The sequence below is a fragment of the Nipponia nippon genome, unplaced genomic scaffold (assembly GCF_047370975.1).
Source record: "Nipponia nippon isolate SJK-2023a ecotype South Korea unplaced genomic scaffold, ASM4737097v1 scaffold_1, whole genome shotgun sequence".
Classification (NCBI taxonomy): domain Eukaryota; kingdom Metazoa; phylum Chordata; class Aves; order Pelecaniformes; family Threskiornithidae; genus Nipponia; species Nipponia nippon.
This window is the reverse complement of record NW_028262290.1, coordinates 52375861-52398147: the sequence shown is the minus strand read 5'-3', so window position 1 is coordinate 52398147 and position 22287 is coordinate 52375861. Positions and strand designations below refer to the sequence as shown.

The window sequence follows — 22287 nt, the reverse complement described above, 5'->3', positions numbered from 1 at the left end:
ACTATGTCTTCCTCAAACTCTTCCTCTATTTTCTGTCGAAAAAATTATTCTTCTGCTCCTAGTTAACACAATTGAAAGTTAACAACAGATAAAAGTTCAAATATCAAAAAGAAAACTTCTCAACCTATCCGAGAAGTGACTACGTTTCACTTTAGGGGAAGTACATAATATGAAACTAAGCCAAGTCCCTTTGTTCTGCACCTCAATTTTCCATCTTGCCCCTTACAAGAAAACATGTGGCTGGGAGATTTTCCTCACATTGTTCAGATTCTTGTTTAATGGGTCACTGATGCTTCAGCTGAGGCTTCAAATGCAGAGCGGAGAATTAATAATACCTAACAGTGGATACTACTGCTATCAAATTCCCAAAACAGATTTTTCTAATCCAAAGAAAAGAACCATTTTGGGGCCAACGTGTTCATACCACTTAAGTTCTTGTACCTTTTGGTAAAGTGGGACAATTTTATTACTCCCAAACTGAGGAACATCAGCCTGCTGAAAACCTTTACTTTGACTGTATCACTTTAGATTTGTAGTTTCTGATGGCAATAACCTTTGAAGTTGTAAGATGGAATAATTATGCAATAATAATGAAGAAGGAACATCATAAATTTTAAAAGTGCCTAAACAATTACTGAAGTCATTCTGGAAGCACCAGAAATAAAACAACACTATGTAACAACACTTTTTTTTCTTTTTCACCTGTGTATAAAACCCATTGAGTGAATTGCATCTAATGCAAGTACAACTTCAGCAGTATAAAATCTTGCCCATTTCTCTGGAACATCATAGTTGCTCATTAAATTCACAAGGTCCCCACCAGGCATGTATTCCATCACCATGTAAAGGTAACGGTCATCTTGGAATGCGTAAAATAACTGCAAAAAGCAAATAAACAAAAAACAAGTCAGTGAACGTTGCAGTTGTCTTTAATCTTTTGCTAGCTGGAAATCAAAGGAATTTCTGCACAAACTGATTTACAGAGTAACAGAATTGCTACAGCTACTGCAGCAACTTTGCATCATCCAGCAAACCTCCTAAAAAGGAATTAATCTCTAGAGTAAATTTCAGCCAGATCTCCCGCCCCTTTATATTACAATGCAAGGAATAGGGTCCTGGTTACAAATTAAGATAAGTTAATTTGGTGGAATAAATTTTGAGATCAGTTCAAAGAATGCTCATTGCATAAGGGGAAAAAATGCTTCCTTATTCACTGGAATGCTAGTTGACAAACATATAAACATGAAACTACTGTATTACAAACATCTGCCCTATTCTCTTTGTGTTATCACTAAATATTTATTATTCTATTGTCAATGTATTTATTATTTAGAAAGCGAGCCTAAATTTTAAACAATTAAGTAAAAACATTTCCCTTACAGTTGTCAATGCTCTGTTCAACACGAATAGTGCAAGTAGATTTAAGTTTTCTAACTTAAAACTTTCTGAAAATCACTAAAGTACTATTCTGGACAATCACTCCCAGACAGATAGTAATGTAGTTACCTATTTGATCTAGGTAAATGGTGAACGATTTTGTTTAATTCTAACCTAAGAGAAGAATTTACATGCTTAAAGGTAAGAACAGTTTAAATGAACAAGTTAACATGTGCACACACAATGCATGATGATTGCTTCAGGCATGCTCCTTATAAACTTCAAAGGCAGCAATGCCTCCCAAAAAATTGTCAGTGATAACACTGAAATGAGGAAAAAATAACTAGAGCGGGCATAATTTGCAGTCAAATATACATACAAAAATCAGAATATACGAAGCTGCATCTTAAGCATATCTTTCTGGTATGCTGGATGCCTCAAAGAATTACTACAGAGAAGGCTCACCAATATATATCTGGCAAAGAGTTTTAATAATAAACAGAATAGCTTATCTGGTAAATGTTATGACAAAATACAGTTTTGAAGCAAGTGCAGTATCCGCTATCCTAATGTTAATAATGAATTTCCCTAACAGAGCGATACAACCAAAAAGGGAATTTGAAAAGCCAAAAATGAAAACATGTAATTCCAAGTCATGCAGTGTTGTAACAAAACTATTCTATAATGACAATATTTTAAAAAGAATATCACTATACCTGAACAACCCAGGGACTGTTGGCAAAAGCCATAATATCCCTTTCTTCCCAGAAGAATGCAGAATCCGATCTTTTTATCATCTCAAATTTGCTCAGAAGCTTCATAGCATACACTCTCCTTGAGGATTTATGCCTTACCTATGAAGACAAATGGGACATACAGAACACATTAGTTTGCCACATTAACGTATGAAGACCACCACTGAATATATTACTTTTACTGCTTCACTATTTAACAAGTTTTATAAGACTCTTCACATTTTTACAAAGAATTATGTACTGTAGGTCTACAGAATAATTACATTCTATTATCTGACATTATATGCATTGCTTTTAAAATACTTGCTAGAACTATTCAACATAGACGTCCACAGGCATAACAGTTGCTTTGTAATTTGTAGGTATGTGTCTTTAAAAGGACAAAGACTGGCACCTATTAAATACTATAAAGTTAAAACTATAAGCATTTTCCAGAGTTCATTAGCAGAAATGTATACTTGCTGCCATATTTCCAGTTTCTCCCACCAGTTCTCAATTCAATAAAGCAGGATGAACAAGCCTGGTTGCTGATCTATCACAAACACCACACATCATCTCTCATCTGTGAGAACTATGTCCACAAAAATCTGGTGTTGATCCTGAGCTGGCAGAAATTCTTCTAGTTCTGAAGGTTTGTTCAAGTGTCCATGTATATAGTGGCAAAAGCTAATTTTCTTGATTATGAGGAAAACACATTCCCTTTTATTTTAAGCACGACTACAATGCAGAACAAGTACTTGCGTACTTTGAGAGTACTGAAATAGGAGTTTCTCCAAAAAATTTCCATGGAATAAAGAGAAATAAAATTTCACTGAGCTAAAGGCTATAATGTTATAAGACTGCATCTTCTGAACACTGTATTCAGAAACAGACACATGAGCAAATACTACAGAATACATTCAAATGTACAAATAGAAACATAACTTACCAACTGAACCTCCCCAAATGCCCCTCTACCGATCACCTTCACCACTTCATAATCTTCAGCTTTCATGCGCAGATCTCTCATTTTATTTACTGTGTCTTTATCTACATAAAAGAAAATTCACATTTCATATATAATCTATTTAACTAAACCCATTCATCTCTTTTCAATTTTTCATAGTTATTAGAAGATGTGCTGCGTAAAGAGGGGTCTTCCTTTTGAACGTACCTTCTTATTGGAAACCTCTCTGCAGAATGCATGACCTCATTCTCATTACCATAGTAACCAAAACCTGACATAAACATAAGGCAATGACTGTCCTGTACAATCAAATTACCAGAGATCTTAATTTGGGAATTTCTTTTAAAATAGTTACCTGCGAAAAAAGCTATGAAAAAATTTCATATCCAGCATGTTCTTGCTTGTAAGCTGATCAGTATAAAAAGATTATTTCTGGATAAAGATGTAACACATCTGAGAAAATATCATAAAATACACATACGAGACACTTGAAGAAACTATTTTAAAAAAAAGCTTTCACTTTTCTGCACTTTTATTATTTCTAATACTCAAAAAGTAGATTTTAATTTAAAACATGCAGTGGGAATCATTGCAATTATTTATATAAACCTGTCATTCTATAAACTACAATAATTTACAAACTCCCAGTGGGCAGATATTCTAATTCCAAATTTGGTCAAAGATTAAAACAGTCTATTTTAATCCATGTGGGTCAACACTGGCATGAGATTACATGGAAAAGCTTCATGCTTCAGTATTTCTAAAAGCAAGGAACATCTACTAAAACAGATATGCTTCTAATAATTTATTCAACGATATTTGATTTTCAGAAATAATATTCTAGACTTAAGAGCAAAGTTTAGAAAAGAAGTAAGAACAGGGGAAGAGAAAGGAGGAGAAATGTCATTTTTTAAGTTCATATTTTTAAAAAATTACTAGGCAGACAACAGAAAATTACTATTAGATTTCTACCCACACTGACCATTATCTAAAACAAAAGCAGCATATGTACAATTAAAATTCAGTAAGATTTTATTACTGCAACAGGAACAAACATAGCTTTGTTTGAATAAATACTCCATGGCATTACTGTCTGATGTAAAGCCATCCCTTTACAATGCAGCATACCACTAGCTGATTTCAATAAATTATATTAAAATTGTAAATTCTGACAAATTATTTCACACAAGGATCAAAATATTCAGTAATTTAAAAAAATAACGCATTGCCTCATTTGCCCTGGTGAAAACTGATGCACTGTGGAGGATGAGTAAGACTGCACAGAAGTAAAGTGCAGCAATTCTCATGACAATTATTTTCTCGTGATTGTTAACTTACTGCTTAGTAATCTCACAACAGGAAACCTCACAAAAGAAAACTAGGCACAGTATGAATGCTTTAAATGGTTTTCAATCACAAGCCTTGCCTATGGCCAAAAGAGAATTAAGGAAAATACATCTGAAGAGCAATCTAAAGATTTTTAAATAATGTAAACAGGGTTTGTGAGCAGTTGCAAATTGCCATTTACTGCTTGAGAGACATACTAACATTCGATTATCTTCAGACAATATGTTACAGTAACAACAGTACTGGAAGTTTGACCTCCGTATACAAAGATCTGTTAAACAAGGTTTATCAGGCTGCAACATATTTAAATAGGCAGTTTCTTTCTCTCACTAACAGTGGAGGACGCGGCCAGCTTACGCTGTATGAACAGGTGGGGTAGCTCCCATGACAAAAGACCGTGTTCTCCAACTAGCCCTGAAGTTTGATTATAAGCTTAGATGCTGTCTTGAAACAAGCTGAGTCCCTGCTGCAAAGTAGGGCTCTCAACCATCTTGAATATTGGTTTCTTTATTCTTTTAATTCTATATGGTAGAACATAAATAAGGTTCTACATTTGCAAAAATAACCCTCACAGCCTTAGGCGGTAGAAGCAGATTTTGGAGGCTCCACAAATATACAATATAAACCAGAGAAAAATAAGAGGGGATAAGGACTGGCTCATAGGGCAATCACTCTACAAAATGAAGAAAGCAAACTCCCATTTTATTTACAATCTAGAAATTCTTTTTAAAGTTCTAGAATAATGGTGCAAACTGTTTGGACAGCTAATAATGCAAAAAGATATTTTAAACAGCTTTCTATTAGAACTAAAATAAACATGAAAATATTCCTGTATGTCTATTTTTTTTAAATAGAAATACGAGACAAACTAGACTTCACAGTTGCCTCTAAGGCCACTACTCGCACATCCACAGCTTGCTTTCATATTTCAGCAAACACAGCAAGATTAGTATTCTAAAGGCAGTTTGCAGTGTAATAATACGGTCTCTTCTCCACCTTCATATTACTTCAGGTCACATCTTACACAGTATAAAATTTATACCTACAAGATGTTCATTATCAGACTGTAAATGTAAGTTTTCTTTTCCTTCACTCAGCCCCAATTGCAAAAGTGAAGCTCTTTGAGACTCACTAATGATTTCACTATTCATAAAAATTACATTCAAATTATCTGCTGCAACGAGTATTGCCTTTGCCTAACACAACTTCTCTTTTCTCCAAGAATTTCACCGCACCTTCTCTGTAAATAACTGAGTATACAAAATGTGCATGTAACACTGTGTACGATATCAAATATAATTTGAACTGTGAAAAGTTAAACAGAAAATTTGAACTTAGGCCTTTCAGCAACCAGCTTACGTGCACGTGAGCCATCAACTAGATCTAGTGGATTCATATATTCCCATAAATGGGGTATAATATAAAATAGAACCCACAAATTCACTACCACTGCTTACAGTTGCACCACGTAAACTATTTGAAAACACCTTGGAAACAGAAATGAAAACAAACTTCTATGAAGCAAAGACAAAAATTATTTTAGTCAAATTACTTTACATTTGCCACAAAAGCCATTTATTACAACATTTAATTGAGATGCTTACGCCTGTAAAAATCTAATAACATTAGTTTAATTTTAAGGTTTGCTCATTCAGTCCACAGGCAGAAGCAAGTCTCGAATCAGCAAACGTGTCTGCCATGATTTCCAGAATTTGTCAGTTTGGCAGCCTTTAGAAAAGGCTTAACTCTTAAATGCCCTTTTTTTTTTTATAATTATGAAAATTATTAACTATGCTATCAAAAAAAATCAACTTTATTCATTTAAAATGTTATTACAGAGTAGAATGTGCAGGAAATCTGGTAGTGGAAAAATCTAGTGTAAATACAGAGAAGAACGCTGCAGACACATCAGCTGCACGCACAAGTAAATACAGCAGCTATGTACTATAAGAATTTCATGGGATAGTGAAGAGAGACCTTTTACAACAAAAAAAAAGTCTACAAAACACATGCTCCAGTCTGTCAGTGGACAAATTTTTAATATGATTTCTTGACACTGTATACATGTCATGTCATTTTACTGTTAATTGCTTATGATATATTAGTACATGAAATTACAAAGCAAGTTATAGGAATCCAGAGGGTTGCCAAGAACAAAGATAACAAGCCTTTCTTTTAAAAGGCTTTGTGCCACTGAAAACAATGCCATTTACAGTGGCCACAAACTTGGACATTCAATTGCTGGGGATTAGATTTGTATAGGGGAAATAAATAAATAACCAGACTCTTAAAACAACTTGCACCCAAAAACTGAACGCACCTCAAATCCCTAGATGCCTTTCAAAAAGCTAGAATCACTTATTTTTTATTTTTGCTGGTATTTGTAGTCTTTTGTTATTTAGTAACTGAAACATTAAATACTTACACCTGTTTAAGAAGTTATCGATGTTTTTGTTTTTTCTTAAGGCAGGAAAATCCAAGTCATATACCAAAGCATCTAATCCATCCTGGGGGAAGGAAGAAAAAAAAAAAAATACACACAAGCAAAATTAAGTGTTTGGAAAAATAATTAGACATTCTGCTAATTGAAGAGACAAGATAAAAACAGTTGTCCCTATCAATTTTCCATACAAAGGAAATCATTCATATTTATTCAATGATTCAGTTAGCAGTTACATGAAACAGCTGTAACTCCTACACTTCCATTGGACTCTTCAAAACTTAATTTCCATCCATCCCTAAACAAATATAGTTCTATGAATTATTAAATTATCTTAATTAGCACCACATCTACATGAAAAAAATTATTTTTTCCAAATATGAAAAGAACTAATAGCAGTTCTAATGAAGTTCAATAATGCTAAAAAGTCACAACATATCACACAGTAGGCACTTGAACATTAAGTGGCAACTGGCAAATAGGATAGTAATGAGAGTAATTTAATTCCAAGAGTCAACCCCCACATTTTATTCATTGAATTCAGAGGGAATTTTCAGGAACAAGATATTGGCTTTACACATTCTAACTTAAATCTAGGAATGAACAGCCACAAGCCCACCTGGCATTACTACCACAGAATACATCCCTATGAACAAAACCAAAACGAAACCCACCAAAAAAACTACAGAAAAATACAACAACAACAACAACGAAAATAGTTTTAAGGTCTTGTTAAGTGTCATAAACTTCCCAACTTAAAGTTTCAGTCTAACTTTTACAACAGGTATACATGATTCTTCAGTGGATTGTATCTTCTCAGAAAAAAACTAAGCCAGATATTTTGGTTTAAAATCACAGATATGGTATCTAATGAAAAATGATCAAGTATTCTAGGGAATTATATAACAAAGAATCAAATAGCATTAGAGAGTCTTCTTTTTCAACTAGGTAGTGTTTAAGTGACAACTGCAAAAACAGAGAGAAAGGTCACAAAATACAAATTGATGGATGTTAACAAAGCATGCCAGGGAAAAGTGCTTCATTTACTTGTCCAATTCGTACCTATGTGTCTATGCTATCTGTTATTGACCTGTTGGGAGTGAGATATTAGACCAGACATATCTTTGATCTGATCAGTTCAGATCTGATTAGACCTAATTTGACTGTTCTCAGCTTTTATAAAATCATGCAATACAGCATTGAAAGCTGATCCATCAGTCTTTGACCACTACATCCATCAAGTAACTATGCCTGAAGAAAAGCTAGAGTGCGAGCTTTTTGAAAGCTTATTTTCCAGCAATATATATTAGAGAACACATTTGATCTAAATTAAAAAACTTATTCTTTGATTTCTCACTTCAAATTCAAACCTATTTTCCCCCCTCAGTCTATAGGAGACTTCAAGCTATAAAAAAATCAAATGCTATCAAAATGAAAATTTTTTATAGGCTTGCAGTCCTCACTTTTAAAGTATGCGAGATAGAAATTATTTACTTCAGATATAATGAGAATAAGCAGTAAAATCATGCTACAATTTGAAAACTGGGGTAGGGAAGTAAAACTACAAGGATATTCAGAACTACTTTAACGGCTGGATGTTATTAAATTTGTTCATTTCATAAAAACATTCCTGTTTTAAGTTACCTCTCCATACAGTGGCTTAGTTTGCATGAAGAAATATTACAATGAATATGGTAAGAAACAAGAAAAGCATCACAATATTTTCACAGCATTTCAATAAAGTCAGGTTTTGCATCTTGAGTGTATTAAAGGATGATCTTTTTGGACTTACACTGATGACAAAAAAGGAAAGCAAATGGCAATGAAAAACATAATGGACTACCTACTTAATGGGTCAGTAATACAGAGAAGAGAGTAAGAGGCCAACGACGACTTGGACTCAAGACAGATGTAGAAATAAAGCTATGTAGGGTAAATGCAACTTAGCGAGAAATACTTTGTAACCTACCAAAAGACTCCTTTTCCAAAGATACATAGTAAATATCCAGGAAATCCACTAAAGAGTTTCAATTCTGTGGTAAATTCAACAGAGAAACCACAATAACTGCTTGTAGGGCAGCACAAAGTGCACTGGTAGCTCTATGCATTGAGCCCCATGCTGTGAGAAGCAGTAGGCAAGGAACATCTACGAGGCTGCTAGGTCACATCCAGGGATTTTTAAAAGCAGATGAGTGATGGTGATGAATTGCCAAAGTCCGGGGTCCACTCTGCCCTTAAGCCTTCCAATCTGTTGAGTCAATCAATTTGTCCAGGGTCACAGCTAACACAGAAAGCTTTTCCACACATCAAGCAGAAGCACAACAAAATTCTCAGAATCCTGGTTTGCTCTGGGGCAGTGCAATTACCTGCTTCATTTCAGGGTTTGCTTCAAAAGCAAAAATTCAGTGGTTTTGTTTAGAGGAGGGGAGATTTTAAACACTGAATACAACAATCTAGGACAAATGGGAATATTTACAAAATTTTAACATCAATCTTACTTTTGTATCATACTTTTTCTTTAAAATATTAAAATACAAGCCTATGCAGAAAAAGGCAAGAAGTACAGAAAGTGTCATGGTTTCATTGGTCTGTCAGGCATGTTGGGTATTTTGTTGTGTTTCTTTTTAAAAGCTCTAAAATAAAGATGAAAAATAGTACACAAATTCACTTTTAACAGGCAAAAGCAAATTTCAATATTGTTTAATTCAGAACTCACCCTGAAAACATTGCCTTTCAGATCTTAGATACAAACTCTTTCAAGTAAAACACTTAAGAAAAAACTTTGAAATACAGATTCAAGCTATTGATCTTGCATTCATTTCAAATCACACTTCAAAATCAGGAAAACAACATCTAAGGAAGCTGCATGCCAAGAGTTTCTTATTTAAAAGGCTCTTCAATAATCAGCTCCCCTTTGCTACCGTATCCACAGAAGAAACTACCCTGGTTCAAAACTTACATTAAAAAAAGGTAGGGGTGGGGTGGTGTCCCTATAGTAATTAAAAAACTTGTAAATCCTTAACTCTCAAAATCGTTAATTTCTTCAACTGAAGCATGTTACTGAAGAAAAAATAGCATGGTACTATTTTAATGGTGCACTGCAAATACAAGACTACACTTAAGGTAATTTTTAGAGAACTGTGAATAATGGAAGTTAAATATTTGGGATACCTAGCATGTAACATAAAACATGGAACAGCCTTTTTATTTCACTTACATTAGCTAAACCAGAAGAACTTGCGAACGCTACAAGCTGTCCCAGTACAAAGGGAAACACGGAAGCATGGCTATTTTAAGTGGTAACACTGGTGACCAAACAGGGAGGAGGAGCACACAATTCAACAGCGAGAAGGCAATGCCGGCTGAAAGTGATGCAGGTCACAGAGATGGGAATATACTACAGAGTTTTAGCAACAATGGTGAGGAGAAAAAAGGTGAAGGCCAAATGAAAGGAGACGTGAGCATTATTGTTGATGGCTGCAGAGATGAGTTCTCTCTCAGCTTTCTTGTTACCATCTTGCTCAATCTTTCAATATGCCATCTGACTTGCTTCCTAGTACAGAAAGGAACATCTTTCCTTCAAGACCTATAGTAGCCATACCCTCCTCCTCTTAAAGAAAAAATATACTAAGACATCCTTATAATAGGCAACCATATATCCAATAGTTTAACATGCTTTATTAAAATAAGAAGTCCTCATTTTTATGATTGATTTTTACCCACTCAGATGGGTTCAATATATTTTTAGTATGTGTCTTCTTTAAATACAGCACATCCTGTACTTCTTAGAAACACATATTGTAGCTTAGAGGTATTTTCAGCTAACACTAAGTTCTACCCTATTCTGTCATTACAGAGCAATTTTGCTGTTTAGCTTTGAGGTCTACACAGACAGTTTCCTTTTATGTTAATAGTTAAATTAGATTACTAAAATAAATTGGTTTATAAAAGCAAACATATGACTTCCACTTACATCTTATATGGTAACAGTATTTCAGAGGTGATTAAAAAAGAATAGGGGAAAAAACTTCCTTTCTAATATCCTTCACTCAAACAGTTTCATGGTCTGATATAGTCTTTTCTATATCACATTTGTTTAATGAAATCATCAATAGTTTCATAATCTATTTAAAATACCTCATTTGTTCTGAAATTAAAAAGAGGCATACTAGGGAGCCATTACAACGTGCAGAGAGTTCTTCCGTACGAAACCAACGTTTCCATGTATACTGTTGGCTTTGTTTCATTCATTACTACACCACATTTACAAGTTTCAAAAGAATAGATATATGGAGTAAAATCAAAGGTCAGTCTGGACGTATATACTGCCCCTGGAGATGACAGTAAGGGTGTCTAGGAAAGAGGATATGAACAAGTCCAGCATATGGCAGTACTGCTCTGGTGTATCTGAGTATCTGCTCAGTGCCAGAAACGGCACTGTCTTAGTTAACAGCTCTAGCCAGAATTTTCTTCAGTGATTTTGTCTAAACATTTTCTGTATCTGTTTTAGTCTCTTGCTTTTACAGCACCATATAGATATGAATTCCACCACCTACAGGCTGTGTGAAAGTGTACCTCATTCTGAGCTTGCCATTTTTCAGTCACAAAAGGAACAACGACTCATTACACACTTGCCCCAAGATACAGCTTCACACACTTCCATCATTTCTCCCTTGGTCATCTCTCTTCCCATTATCCTTGGATGAAAGCTATTCCAATTCCCACCACCACCACCATCCAATGCTTTTTTATTTCTACCATATACTTTTTTAATTGGGGAGGAAACCGCAAATGGTATTTAAGTTGTGAGCACACCATAAGTACACAATGCAGTACAATGTTTCCTGTTCTGTTCTTCATTAAATTTTAAGTTATTAACTGAAATATCTGGTTAATTTTTATAGTCACTGTGTACTAAATTGATTCTTTCAGAAAAAATTGTACTATAAATCAAAGTTAGTTCAACATTCAACAACACAAGTACATAAAGATGAGAGGTTTTTCTCCCATGCACTCAACTCCACATTCATCAGTGCTGACTTTCACCTACCACTTTTAATCACCCAGGCACCAACAAATATTAATTTCTTCTGTGATTTGCTATAGCTTTCATTTTTACTACTCTGTCATCATTAATTAATCATTATTCACCATTTTAGATCACTTATGACTGTGAAATAGCACAGACCTGTTAAGACTCCATTACTGATCTCTCTGTTTTGAATAAACTGATCACCAGCTCTCACTTCATTCATTCATCCATCCATAAAACAAGCCCAGCCCAAAGCAGTTTAGTTCTGATAAAAAGCTTAAATGAAGAGCCTCATCAAAAGCTTTTTGTTATCCTCACGCTCAGCAGTTACTTCAAGGAACTCCACTGGGTTTGCAAGGCATGACTTTCTTCCACAATACATGCATTAGCTCTTGCCCGTGATAACACCTGTGGGCTCACTTGTTCTGCTCCTGGGCTGGGGGCTCCTGCATTATCCACAAGATATTTTTCTTCAATAGAAAACATAATAAAAAAAGCTATATATTCACCATCTTCCTTACCACTGTTGTCAAAAGAGTTTTAAGCACCAATGTAGATAAACACTAAGGTTATACGAACACTTACGTGCCTTAATGAGACACAATCAGGTACAAAAAAGATGGATAAATATCAAGCAGTCTCAGTGTCTCACCAAAAACTTTTCTAGTACCGCTTTAGTTTGAGACAGATCCTCCAGCATGAACACTGTAAAGAAGGATTCCTATATGGAAACTCCTCTAAGCTTCTTTATGAAGGAATGTGCAGAAAAAATTCTGCAATAGCCTTTTCCTGCACTTTCCCTTCAGTTTTTCTAAAAACATAGAATGCAATAACATAAAAGTTACCATTAACATACACATTAACTACACAATCTATTAGCATTGAATTTCTCAGGCTGTTACGCTAAATTCTTTTCATTAGACTCCACTAAAATGCACTGGTTTTCTTTAGTTTGACTTAAGCAGTCCCGTATTAATTGGATTTTCCCCCACATTTTGGTCTATACCTACTTCCAAAGTTTTAATGCATCAAACTGTCAGTCCTACCATGACTATACTGGACTGCCTCTCTCTAACTACATTCATTTATCTCAAACCTCACTACAATTATGTAATGCTGGGTTTATTCAGATGTACGAATTAATATTAATGCAATTTTATAAGCGAAATTTACTGTTAGGATATTTCAAAATATACTCCATCAAGCAACTTCAATCCAGCAAAACATCATCTCAGGATTCATAAGCGATACAAAGCAAAAAATACAGTATATAATCTACATTATCAGGGTAGAGTTATAGCATCTTTGTATTTTGAATTCTTTACTTCATACACATTTCATTATGACATAGTATTATCTAGTGGAAGTATATGATAAATAAAAGTGTATTAAATTCAGTCAAAACTTTGTTATTGAGACACTTATTTTACTATTTATCTAGCATTCAAAGAACTAAAAGAAAACTTAATGGGTATTACCAGCATACAAAATTTGCATTCCTTGGACCGACTGGCAGTTACCCAAGTTTAAAGTCTTTGCTACTTTTCCTTTTTTGGAGAGACCAAAGTCAGTCTTAAGATCTACAACTCTTAAGTACCCATATTTTAGTTCCTTGTATTGTAGCCATTTTCCTAATTATTTCTATAGTACTAAAGCTTCCCTCCATACTATAAATCAACAAACCTGACCAATCTTGATTTTCATGTGTTCATCATAATTTGTCCTAATGCCCTGTCATACATAAGTGGTCCCTGCAGTCAACCATTGATACTGAGAGAGACTATTTAAGTGCTGTAAGTGAGAAGCTAATCTTTATATCCTATTTTCAAACATTCATGAAAAGTAGTATCTCAACTCAATCGTAAAAAAAAAAAAAAGATAGAAGTTCCTTAGAATTTTTTGAATTATCAGATCATTGAATTGTCAGAGGGACCCGGAGAGGCTGGAGAAACTGGCAGAGAAGAATCTCCTGAAGTTCAACAAAAGGAAATACCAAGTCCTGCACCTGGGGAGGAACAGCCCCAGGCACCAGTAGATGGTGGGGGGGTGCTGACCAGCTGGAAAGCAGCTCTGCCAAGAAGGACCTTGGGTCCTGGTAGACAACAAAGTGACCGTGAGCCAGCAATGTGCCCTCACAGCGAAGGCAGGCAACAGCATCTTGGGCTGCACTAGGCAGAGTATTGCCAGCAGGTCGAGGGAGGCGATCCTTCTCCTCTACTCAGCACTGGTGGGGCCACATCTGCAATGCTGTGTCCAGTTCTGGGCTCTCCAGTACAAGATAGACATGGGCATACTGGAGCAAGTTCAGCAAAGGTCCACAAAAACGATTAAGGCACTGGAACATCTCTCATACTATGAGGCTGAGGGAGCTGGGACTGTTTAGAAGAGAAAGCTTGAGGGGGGAATCTTACTCATGTGCATAAAATGGGAGGGAATAAAGAAGATGGAGCCAGATTCTTCTCAGTGGTGTCAACTGACAGGACAAGAGGCAGCGGGCACAAATTAAAAACAGGAGATTCCATCTAAACACAAGAAAACACTTAATTTACTGTGAAGGTGATCAAATATAGGTTGCCCAGAGAGGTTGCAGAGTCTCCACCTGTGGAGATACTCAAAACCTGACTGGACATGGTCCTGGGCAACCTGCTCTAGCTGACCCTGCTTGAGCAAAGGTGTTGGACTAGGCGATCTTAAGAGGTCACTTGCAATCTAAACAGTTCCATTTTGTCTACAACAAAAGCTATGCTTTTGGTTTGCATAAAGGTAGTTCCTGCAATGAATTATCCTATCAAAAATATCTTTTGGGGGGAAGTGATAAACAAGACAACCTCACATTACAAGGCTCAGCTTTGCATGATTCACATTTTTCAGCCCTCCAAGTAAATCCACAGCAGCCATCACTCCTTTGTGACAAGGACAGACTTTTTCTGATGCTACTGACTGAATCAAGAGAAATCCTTGGACCCCTCTTCGATACGTACTGTTTTGGGGAATACCCTACTGCCACTTCATTGGCAAGGAAAAACACACACATAGGACTTTCCTCTGGTGCCCAACATTAATAATAGTTTGGCTTTTTTTGGTTCTTTTTGGTTTTTTTTTTTTAATTAAATGAGCAAGTGTAAGGCTACCTGAGAAACAACTACTAAATAGATCCATACGACTCACTAGTTTCAGGCAAGAACCCTGTTTGAAAGCCAACTTTCAGGCCAATGCTGATAGCGCTACATTTATCTATCTCTAATCAAGTACTCAAAAGAACCCTCTACCTAGTTTTAAGTTAATCACATTCATTTATTTTGCTGTCCAGAGTACAGAAAACTGCAATTTAGTACTTCATCTTTAAAGCAGACAAGTCAATGTAGACAGAGTTAAGACACTTCACATAAGAATTTTCATTACGTTGTTAGGCTAGGCAAAGTATACAAACTGACATATGAGCCTGAGTACAAGGCACTTGATTCATCGCCCATTCTTGTTGCCAGCATGATACAATTCTACAGAGCTCGTTACTTCTTTGTATCTTGAAGTACTCATAAAAAGCTTTTGCAAATTTGGGTTAAATACATAGCCTTTCACAAAGAAATTTTTTTAACTCAGTAAAGAGCTAAGAGTTTAACCCAGTAAAGATTTAAAATCTCAGTAAGCAGATCTTGAAACCTCAAGGCAAGATTATTGAAAGCAGTACAGATTATTGCTTTCATTTCAGCCTTTTTAAAGAGTTATTCCATGTGGAGTTGCAAACTTCACCCATATCGCATTCTGTGTAGTTACATATATAAGTACACGTACTTGCATTCTGTTCAAACATCAACTGTTCAACACTTTTAGTGACAAATTCCTAGAGTATACACTTACTACATGACTCAGTAAACTATGAATTAATATGCTATCTCAATATATATTGAAATACACACACATATATATCAAAATACACACTGTCACTAACATCAGAGCCCACAGACCTCTCAATATTGTTAACATCCATATTAGCACTGAAGGAAGCCTCAGGTGCAAGTCTACAGACAGGAATACATGCAAGTAGTAATGGTCTTTCACAGGCATGTATTTTTTCTGCGTGTTGCTGTTTTTCCACTGCAGCAATGAATCTTACCACCTGAAACATCTCCTAAAATTAACTAAAATAAAATGCAGTGCAAATCTGTGAAATCAACTTATATACAGTAAGCATGCAAGAGTACTGTCAGTATCCAGTACACACATAATTCAGAGAACCTACAAGCCTCAGGCTTCTGCTAAAACTAAGGGCAAGTCATAGTTCCTTCATACGAGAGCCCCTCTCTGTCCACTGAGTAGATGCAGGAACCTTGGACCCACAGATCTGGTCTGAATGACACCTATTCAAGGCACTATTTTATGCCTAAAATTAAGGAAAGTTCATATTGTCTGAAGATGCATTCCAGACAATGTATTCCCCTCCAAACTCAAACTTCTAACACTATATTACAACACTAATTTCACTACACCAGGATATTTTATTGTGGTTAATAGTCTTTACATCCAAACTTCAATTTATGACATTAGTGTTTTATTATTTCAATTTAGCATCAGAATTAATTCCATTTAATATTACGTCTTTAAGAACAACTATCAGATGAGAGAGCAGTGTCTTCAAGGAAGATGAGAAATATAGACCAAAATATCACCAAGAATATACTTCAGTAAAATTTATGCAGAAACAGGTACAATAGATATTGTTTGAAAATAGTTCAGGCAGATGTGTAACAGCAGCAAAAGCTGATTGCTATTAAGTCAAATTATATGATTTCATTTCGCAGCAAGTGAGATCTCCAGATATTTGCAGCTTATTTTCCTTAAAAAAGGTTCACTTGCATGGGTTGATATGCTCTGTGGGCAAGTTTTATGAACTATAAAGCTGCTATACCAGATGCGGCACATTGTGCCATCAAGAGAATACCTTATATAAAAAGACTAAAACAGTTGTATAACTTTCTGGAGGGCTACATAGATTCTTGATATTTTAATGTGTAGAAAATAAGAAAACAGATGGTGTACTTTAGGTTTAAATATATTTGTCTCACAGTAGGATTAAATAAAGCATAAGCACAGCTTCTTAAAATTGCCCTTTTCAACAAAACTGTATTAAATATGTTGAACGCAAGTACATTTAAAGCATATATATTTAAATAGTGTTAAAAAAGAGGAAGTACTGGTAGTTAAAGACCTAATTGATGTTTATCACCATGGAAGCAGCATTCTGCAGCTACTTCAGCGCTTGGCATTAGGAAGCGCCTCATAGGTCTAGAGATCCCAGCTACTGTAACAACTGCAACTGGAGATGAGCAGCCAACCTGACACACAGCAGGGTAACGCTATCCACAGAAATACCTCATGGGGGCAAAAGTGACCTCACATCCTTTCAAGTTCTCCAAGTTATCGTATTGACCAAAAATACAAGGCGAGCTCTGTTTCCCCCCCTAAAATGTGAAGTAACTACTGAAGAAATTTTTTTTAAAAAGCACCAAATCTCACTTGTAAACTACATCAGCAAAAGTCCTTTGAGGTACCCACAGCTTTCTCGGTGGTCCTGGGAGGACGGATTCTTCCACAGGCAGCACATATAGATCTACCACTTCTGGTTTAGAGGTCCTAACATTTTCAGTTTAACACACACACACGTATAACTACCGATTTAGACCAACGGGAGTCAAGACTCTAAGGAACACTCACTAGAAAGCAAAAGTAAGATGGATAAAAACTAACACTATGGATGCAAATACTGGTACATAACTTCCCTTCAATAAAATGGTATAGAAGACAGACAGATCAGAGATATGAAAGAATAAAGAAAAACTGTTCCAGTCCCAGCTCAAAAGTCTTACGCTTCTCTGGGCAGCAGCCTGCAAGGAATCAGGTGAAGACTTCAATGAAAGGAAAGCAACTGCACAACTCCATTAAGAAATAGTGGTATTCAGCAAAGGAAACAGAAGCCCCTCCACATCTGTTGCTTGGGAAATTGCTGTCTGCCTCTCAGACTTTTTCCAGGCAGGTATCCATGAAGCCAGACTTCAGGAAGTAAGCTTTAGTCAGTTGGACAAGATGAGAATTAGCAAGATACCAACGTGTTCATAAGAAGAAACATAACACATTATTGCAAACAGCATAAATAAAAGTGCATTAGCTCTTGTAAAAGCTGTTTAATATGCAAAGCAACTTTAGATCTCTTAGCTTAACACATTATGGTAAAAGTAGAGTAAGTTCTCCCATCAATAGCTTAAATTGCTGCCTCTAGCTGCCCCACTATACCTTTGTCTGAAAAGTGTTCTCTCTGCTATGGAAAAAAACAAACAAACAAAAAAACCCAAAACCAACAACAAAAAAAAACCCAAACCAACAACAACAAAAAAAAACATTACCAGCAAAGTTTGCAATATAAGTCGTCAGTGGAAAGGTAAAATTTTTCTATAAAGCAACAATACCTCATCAGCCATATAGTACCTGTTGTTACCTGACCAGGATTACATTTGCTGCAAACAAAACCGTGTGTTAGCTATAGATAGGAACAATAAGCTATAAAACAATAAAAAGGCAAGTTCTACCTTTAGTCTTGATAACTCGGTCTCTGGAGATTATATTAGTTCAATAACTATGTTTTAGAAAAGACTCTCCAAAAAGCTGTATCAAAGGAAAAAAACCCTCTATTACTAGTAATACCATCTAGCCCACAAAAAAAGAAGACAGTGACTGGAGACAGAGGCTAGACAAACTGAGAGAAAGACAAAAAAGGACTTAATTTTTTAAACAGAGGGCAGACAATTTATTGAATAACTTTCCAAGAAAGAGTGAGAACATCATAATTTTTCCAGCAGTCTGGAAACACTGCACAAAATCTCCCCTACTCCCCTACCAAAAGGGAAATTCTTCCCTAAAACTCTAGAACAAGTCAAAACACTTTTTCAATTAGATGTGAATAGCCATGACAGAAGTCCAAAAATCATAGACTCATAGAATCATTAAGGTTGGAAAAGACCTCTGAGATCATCGAGTCCAACCGTTAACTTAACTGCCAGGTCCACCTCTAAACCATGTCCCTAAGCACCACATTCGCACAGAATTATACTAAAAACACTTCGTAGAAAACTAAAATAGTAATTTGTAAAGCTATACGCCTTTCTTTAGTGTCACATGCAACCCACAGTCCGCACAAAAAAATATGGGAAGTTGAGCACAACTCAAGCAGAGTATCAACTCTGAGAAGCTTCTCTGATTGTGCAATCTCCTGTCAGAGCTCTAGCTACATTTCTGCAATAAACATTCCATCACAAGCAATCACACGTCAAACAGATATTTGAAATATGCAACTAAACAAGAACTTAACACTGCTTAAGAATTTGTGCATCATTATGCAGTTTCATAATGCAAACCCTAGCAAAGCCCATGGAGTTCTTTTTCATGTGTTGATTAAAAGAAAGCCTTCACTTTCAATAAAACAGAAGATTTATGTATACATAAAACCAATGTTTTTCTATATTTATTCTTTTTTCCATAATGAATATACCCACAAGAATGATTTAAGTAATGTTTTTTTGAAAAAGGTAATAAAAATTCCATTAGAATTATTTTAGATATAGACAAGTTACTTCTACCACCAAGTACTAAGATTCTTCAGGACTGACAGAATTTTGTTACTAACAGGAACAAAATAGCAAGTTTTTCACATTTTGGGAGGATTTGCACTGCTAATATAGAACAAAGCACTTCTGCTAACAAATTTTTTCCAGATTCCAGAATCCAAAGCATTACATTTATAAATTGACCTACAACATGCTTTTACCCACTACCTTTAAGCAATTAAAAAAAAAAGGTGTGATCAAGAGACATGCTCTTTTTCAAAATCTACCTGAGAAAAAAATGGTAACATGTACAGACAATGCCATTAGTAACACAATTTTTAATTAATACTGGATGTTTAAGTGTATTTTCAAGCCACTAACAGTGACTACTTTCAAGTCAAGAAATACTTCAACAGTATTTAAAACCGATCTCTTCTAAGCACTCTTTTTACCCTTTCTGACACCATAGCACTGTCATGACTAAAATCTTGAATGCTTTGGACTGCATGTAAAAAAATAGGGGTGTAAATACAAAAATCAAAAACCTACAACATGATTCCATATTCAAGTACTGAAATGACAGAACAGAACCAAAGCCGTCCATGGAAACTTAGGGTGGCTTTTTCCAATTGCAAGTTTCTCACGTGATAATCAGTAAGGATTTTATCATATGTAACACTGCAACAATACCAATCAGTTTACCTGGGCTTTTCGAGTACAGTATTTCAAGACTAGAGGAAGAGAGGAAGCATTATAAATTCATTAGTAGGATTCAACACTTAATTTTGAAAAGGCCCAGAGATGATGTGATTTTTTAGGTTTGCAAGTTCATTTAGGGACACGGAAATAAGTCTGTCTGTGTTCCTTTCAGGCCTTGAGACTCAAGCTTCAGGAAAGCTAAAGCCATTGACTTCATATACCAAGAAACCAAGTATGTCCCAACATTTCCAATGCAGTTGCTCAAGCATGAGACACACATTTCTAATACAGTTGCTCAAGCATTCGACACAGACAGCAGAACTTCGTTAAACAGTGGTATTCAACTTTTAGAACACTGGGTATTTTCACCAAGCTTATATACTGCTACCATAGAGATGAAAATACTAAAATGCTAAGAAATAGCTGAAAAACAACTCTTCCAGCAACTTTTCCAGCTACATTGATATGAAAGAATAAGTCAACTCTTCCCTCATACTATTTGTACATAACACTTCAGAACTTGGGAAAAACATCCCCCTACCCCCCACCCAAAGAGGATGCAGTAGACTGAGATATATCCTCCAAAGGCATGATTTTCTTTTGGATTTAGAAGAGGGGAGAAAACAAGTCTTAGCCCAAGAGGACAGAGAGCCAGGGTTGTCTGGATCATTGCCACTGCCATGGAATCTTGTCAAAGTCTCTCCTTTCTGTCCTTACAAGGGAGCAAGGCTGAGCTTGGGCTGATTAACTTAATCTCTACAGGAGATGAGGGTGAGCAATATTTTTGTCACACCATAAAAGCCTGCCATGAAACAAATCAGAGCACAGTAATGTTACATTTTCTGTTCCTCTGTCCCACAGACTATTTTGAGGACCTGTCATTTAGTTTCTCATTAAGCAGAGAGCAAAACTGATGAAAACATGTTTTCTAAAAAATAAAACAAAAGCTAATGAAAGGCTATGTTTGACTTGCATCCAACTTCTACATGATTTTTTTCCCCAGCATTTGTTTTATGAAAGCATTTTTCCAGCATCCAATTAAAAAAAGCCACAGGAAAAGCACTACTTTCTTGGAAATCTACATGAACTAAGGGACTAGTGATACCTAGTGTGTGTATATATATATATATAACCAGTGGTTCAAAAGCCATATCCAGTCAGGTCAGGTAGTAGTTGCTACTCCCCATTAATATAAACTCTATGCTTGTAAAACACCTAGTAAAGCAGGTTCCTAATTTCTAAATACTACAAAATATCAACAAGTGATATTCCAGAACGTCATTAAAGAGCAGTAGTGTCATCTCAAGAATTCAGTTATACTTTTGTCAGACATCCTGCACTTCACTTTTCTGAAGACCCTGCTGGACCACAGAACCAATTTCTGAAGGACTACATAAATACATGCATGTAAACAGTCATTTTGGAAACAGACGCTTGTGACCAACCATGGTCATTTTATAACTGAACATAGTTACCTAGCCTCAGAGACTTAAGAGGAAATTAAGAAACCAGTTACATCTTTTGTGGTATTCAAACAAAATGCACTGGCATTGAAGTAAACTCTGTTAAAGTTAACTAGACTCTGAATTACAGATAAGCAATTTGATTTAGAAAAGGACAAAAAACAACCACTTGGCATTAGGAAAGGTCTAGCAGCAGGAAGAGAGTGTGAGTGTGTGTGTACATTGTGTATACAGACATTTACACATCCCAAACAACCAACCCTTAAAAATAATCAAAAAAAACTGACCTATCACTTTCATTTTGATTCACATTTTAAAAATTGTTTACTTGGCAGGAGAAATAAGAAGGACCGAAAACTGCAAAGAGAGACACACTCTTTTGCACTTGAAAAATTAAAAGTAGCTCATGATGCAAAGCTCTACGCTTAAGACAAAGTCTTCGGAGAAGACAAGCAATGCAGCATTTCATCTAATACTGTAATGTAAAACACACTCAAAAACCCCCTTACTTGCTTCAGTCAAGATACCACACTGTATGGCTTGGAGCAAATAAAAAAGAACTGAATTTCCTCTCTTCTTGAATCACTGTAGATAAACTTTAAGATCATATCACAGTCAAATGTTTAGAGCTTT

General features: G+C 35.6%; 1 protein-coding gene across 3 annotated transcripts in view; it reads right to left on the bottom strand.

Annotated features, from left to right (window-relative positions):
• ROCK1 (Rho associated coiled-coil containing protein kinase 1) overlaps positions 1–22287 on the bottom strand; it is a 93100-nt gene that overhangs the window by 52783 nt on the left and 18030 nt on the right. For 2 of the 3 annotated variants that reach the window (XM_087755302.1, XM_009471233.2), the window contains 4 exons: positions 6851–6932; positions 3061–3161; positions 2094–2231; positions 703–878 (listed from right to left, as the gene is read on the bottom strand). In XM_087755302.1, coding sequence (XP_087611428.1) covers positions 703–878; positions 2094–2231; positions 3061–3141 — 395 coding nt within the window. In that variant the 5' untranslated portion in view covers positions 3142–3161; positions 6851–6932. Of the gene's footprint in view, positions 1–702; positions 879–2093; positions 2232–3060; positions 3162–6850; positions 6933–22287 lie in introns of those variants that run through there. The other variant, XM_087755311.1, reaches the window with a different exon arrangement.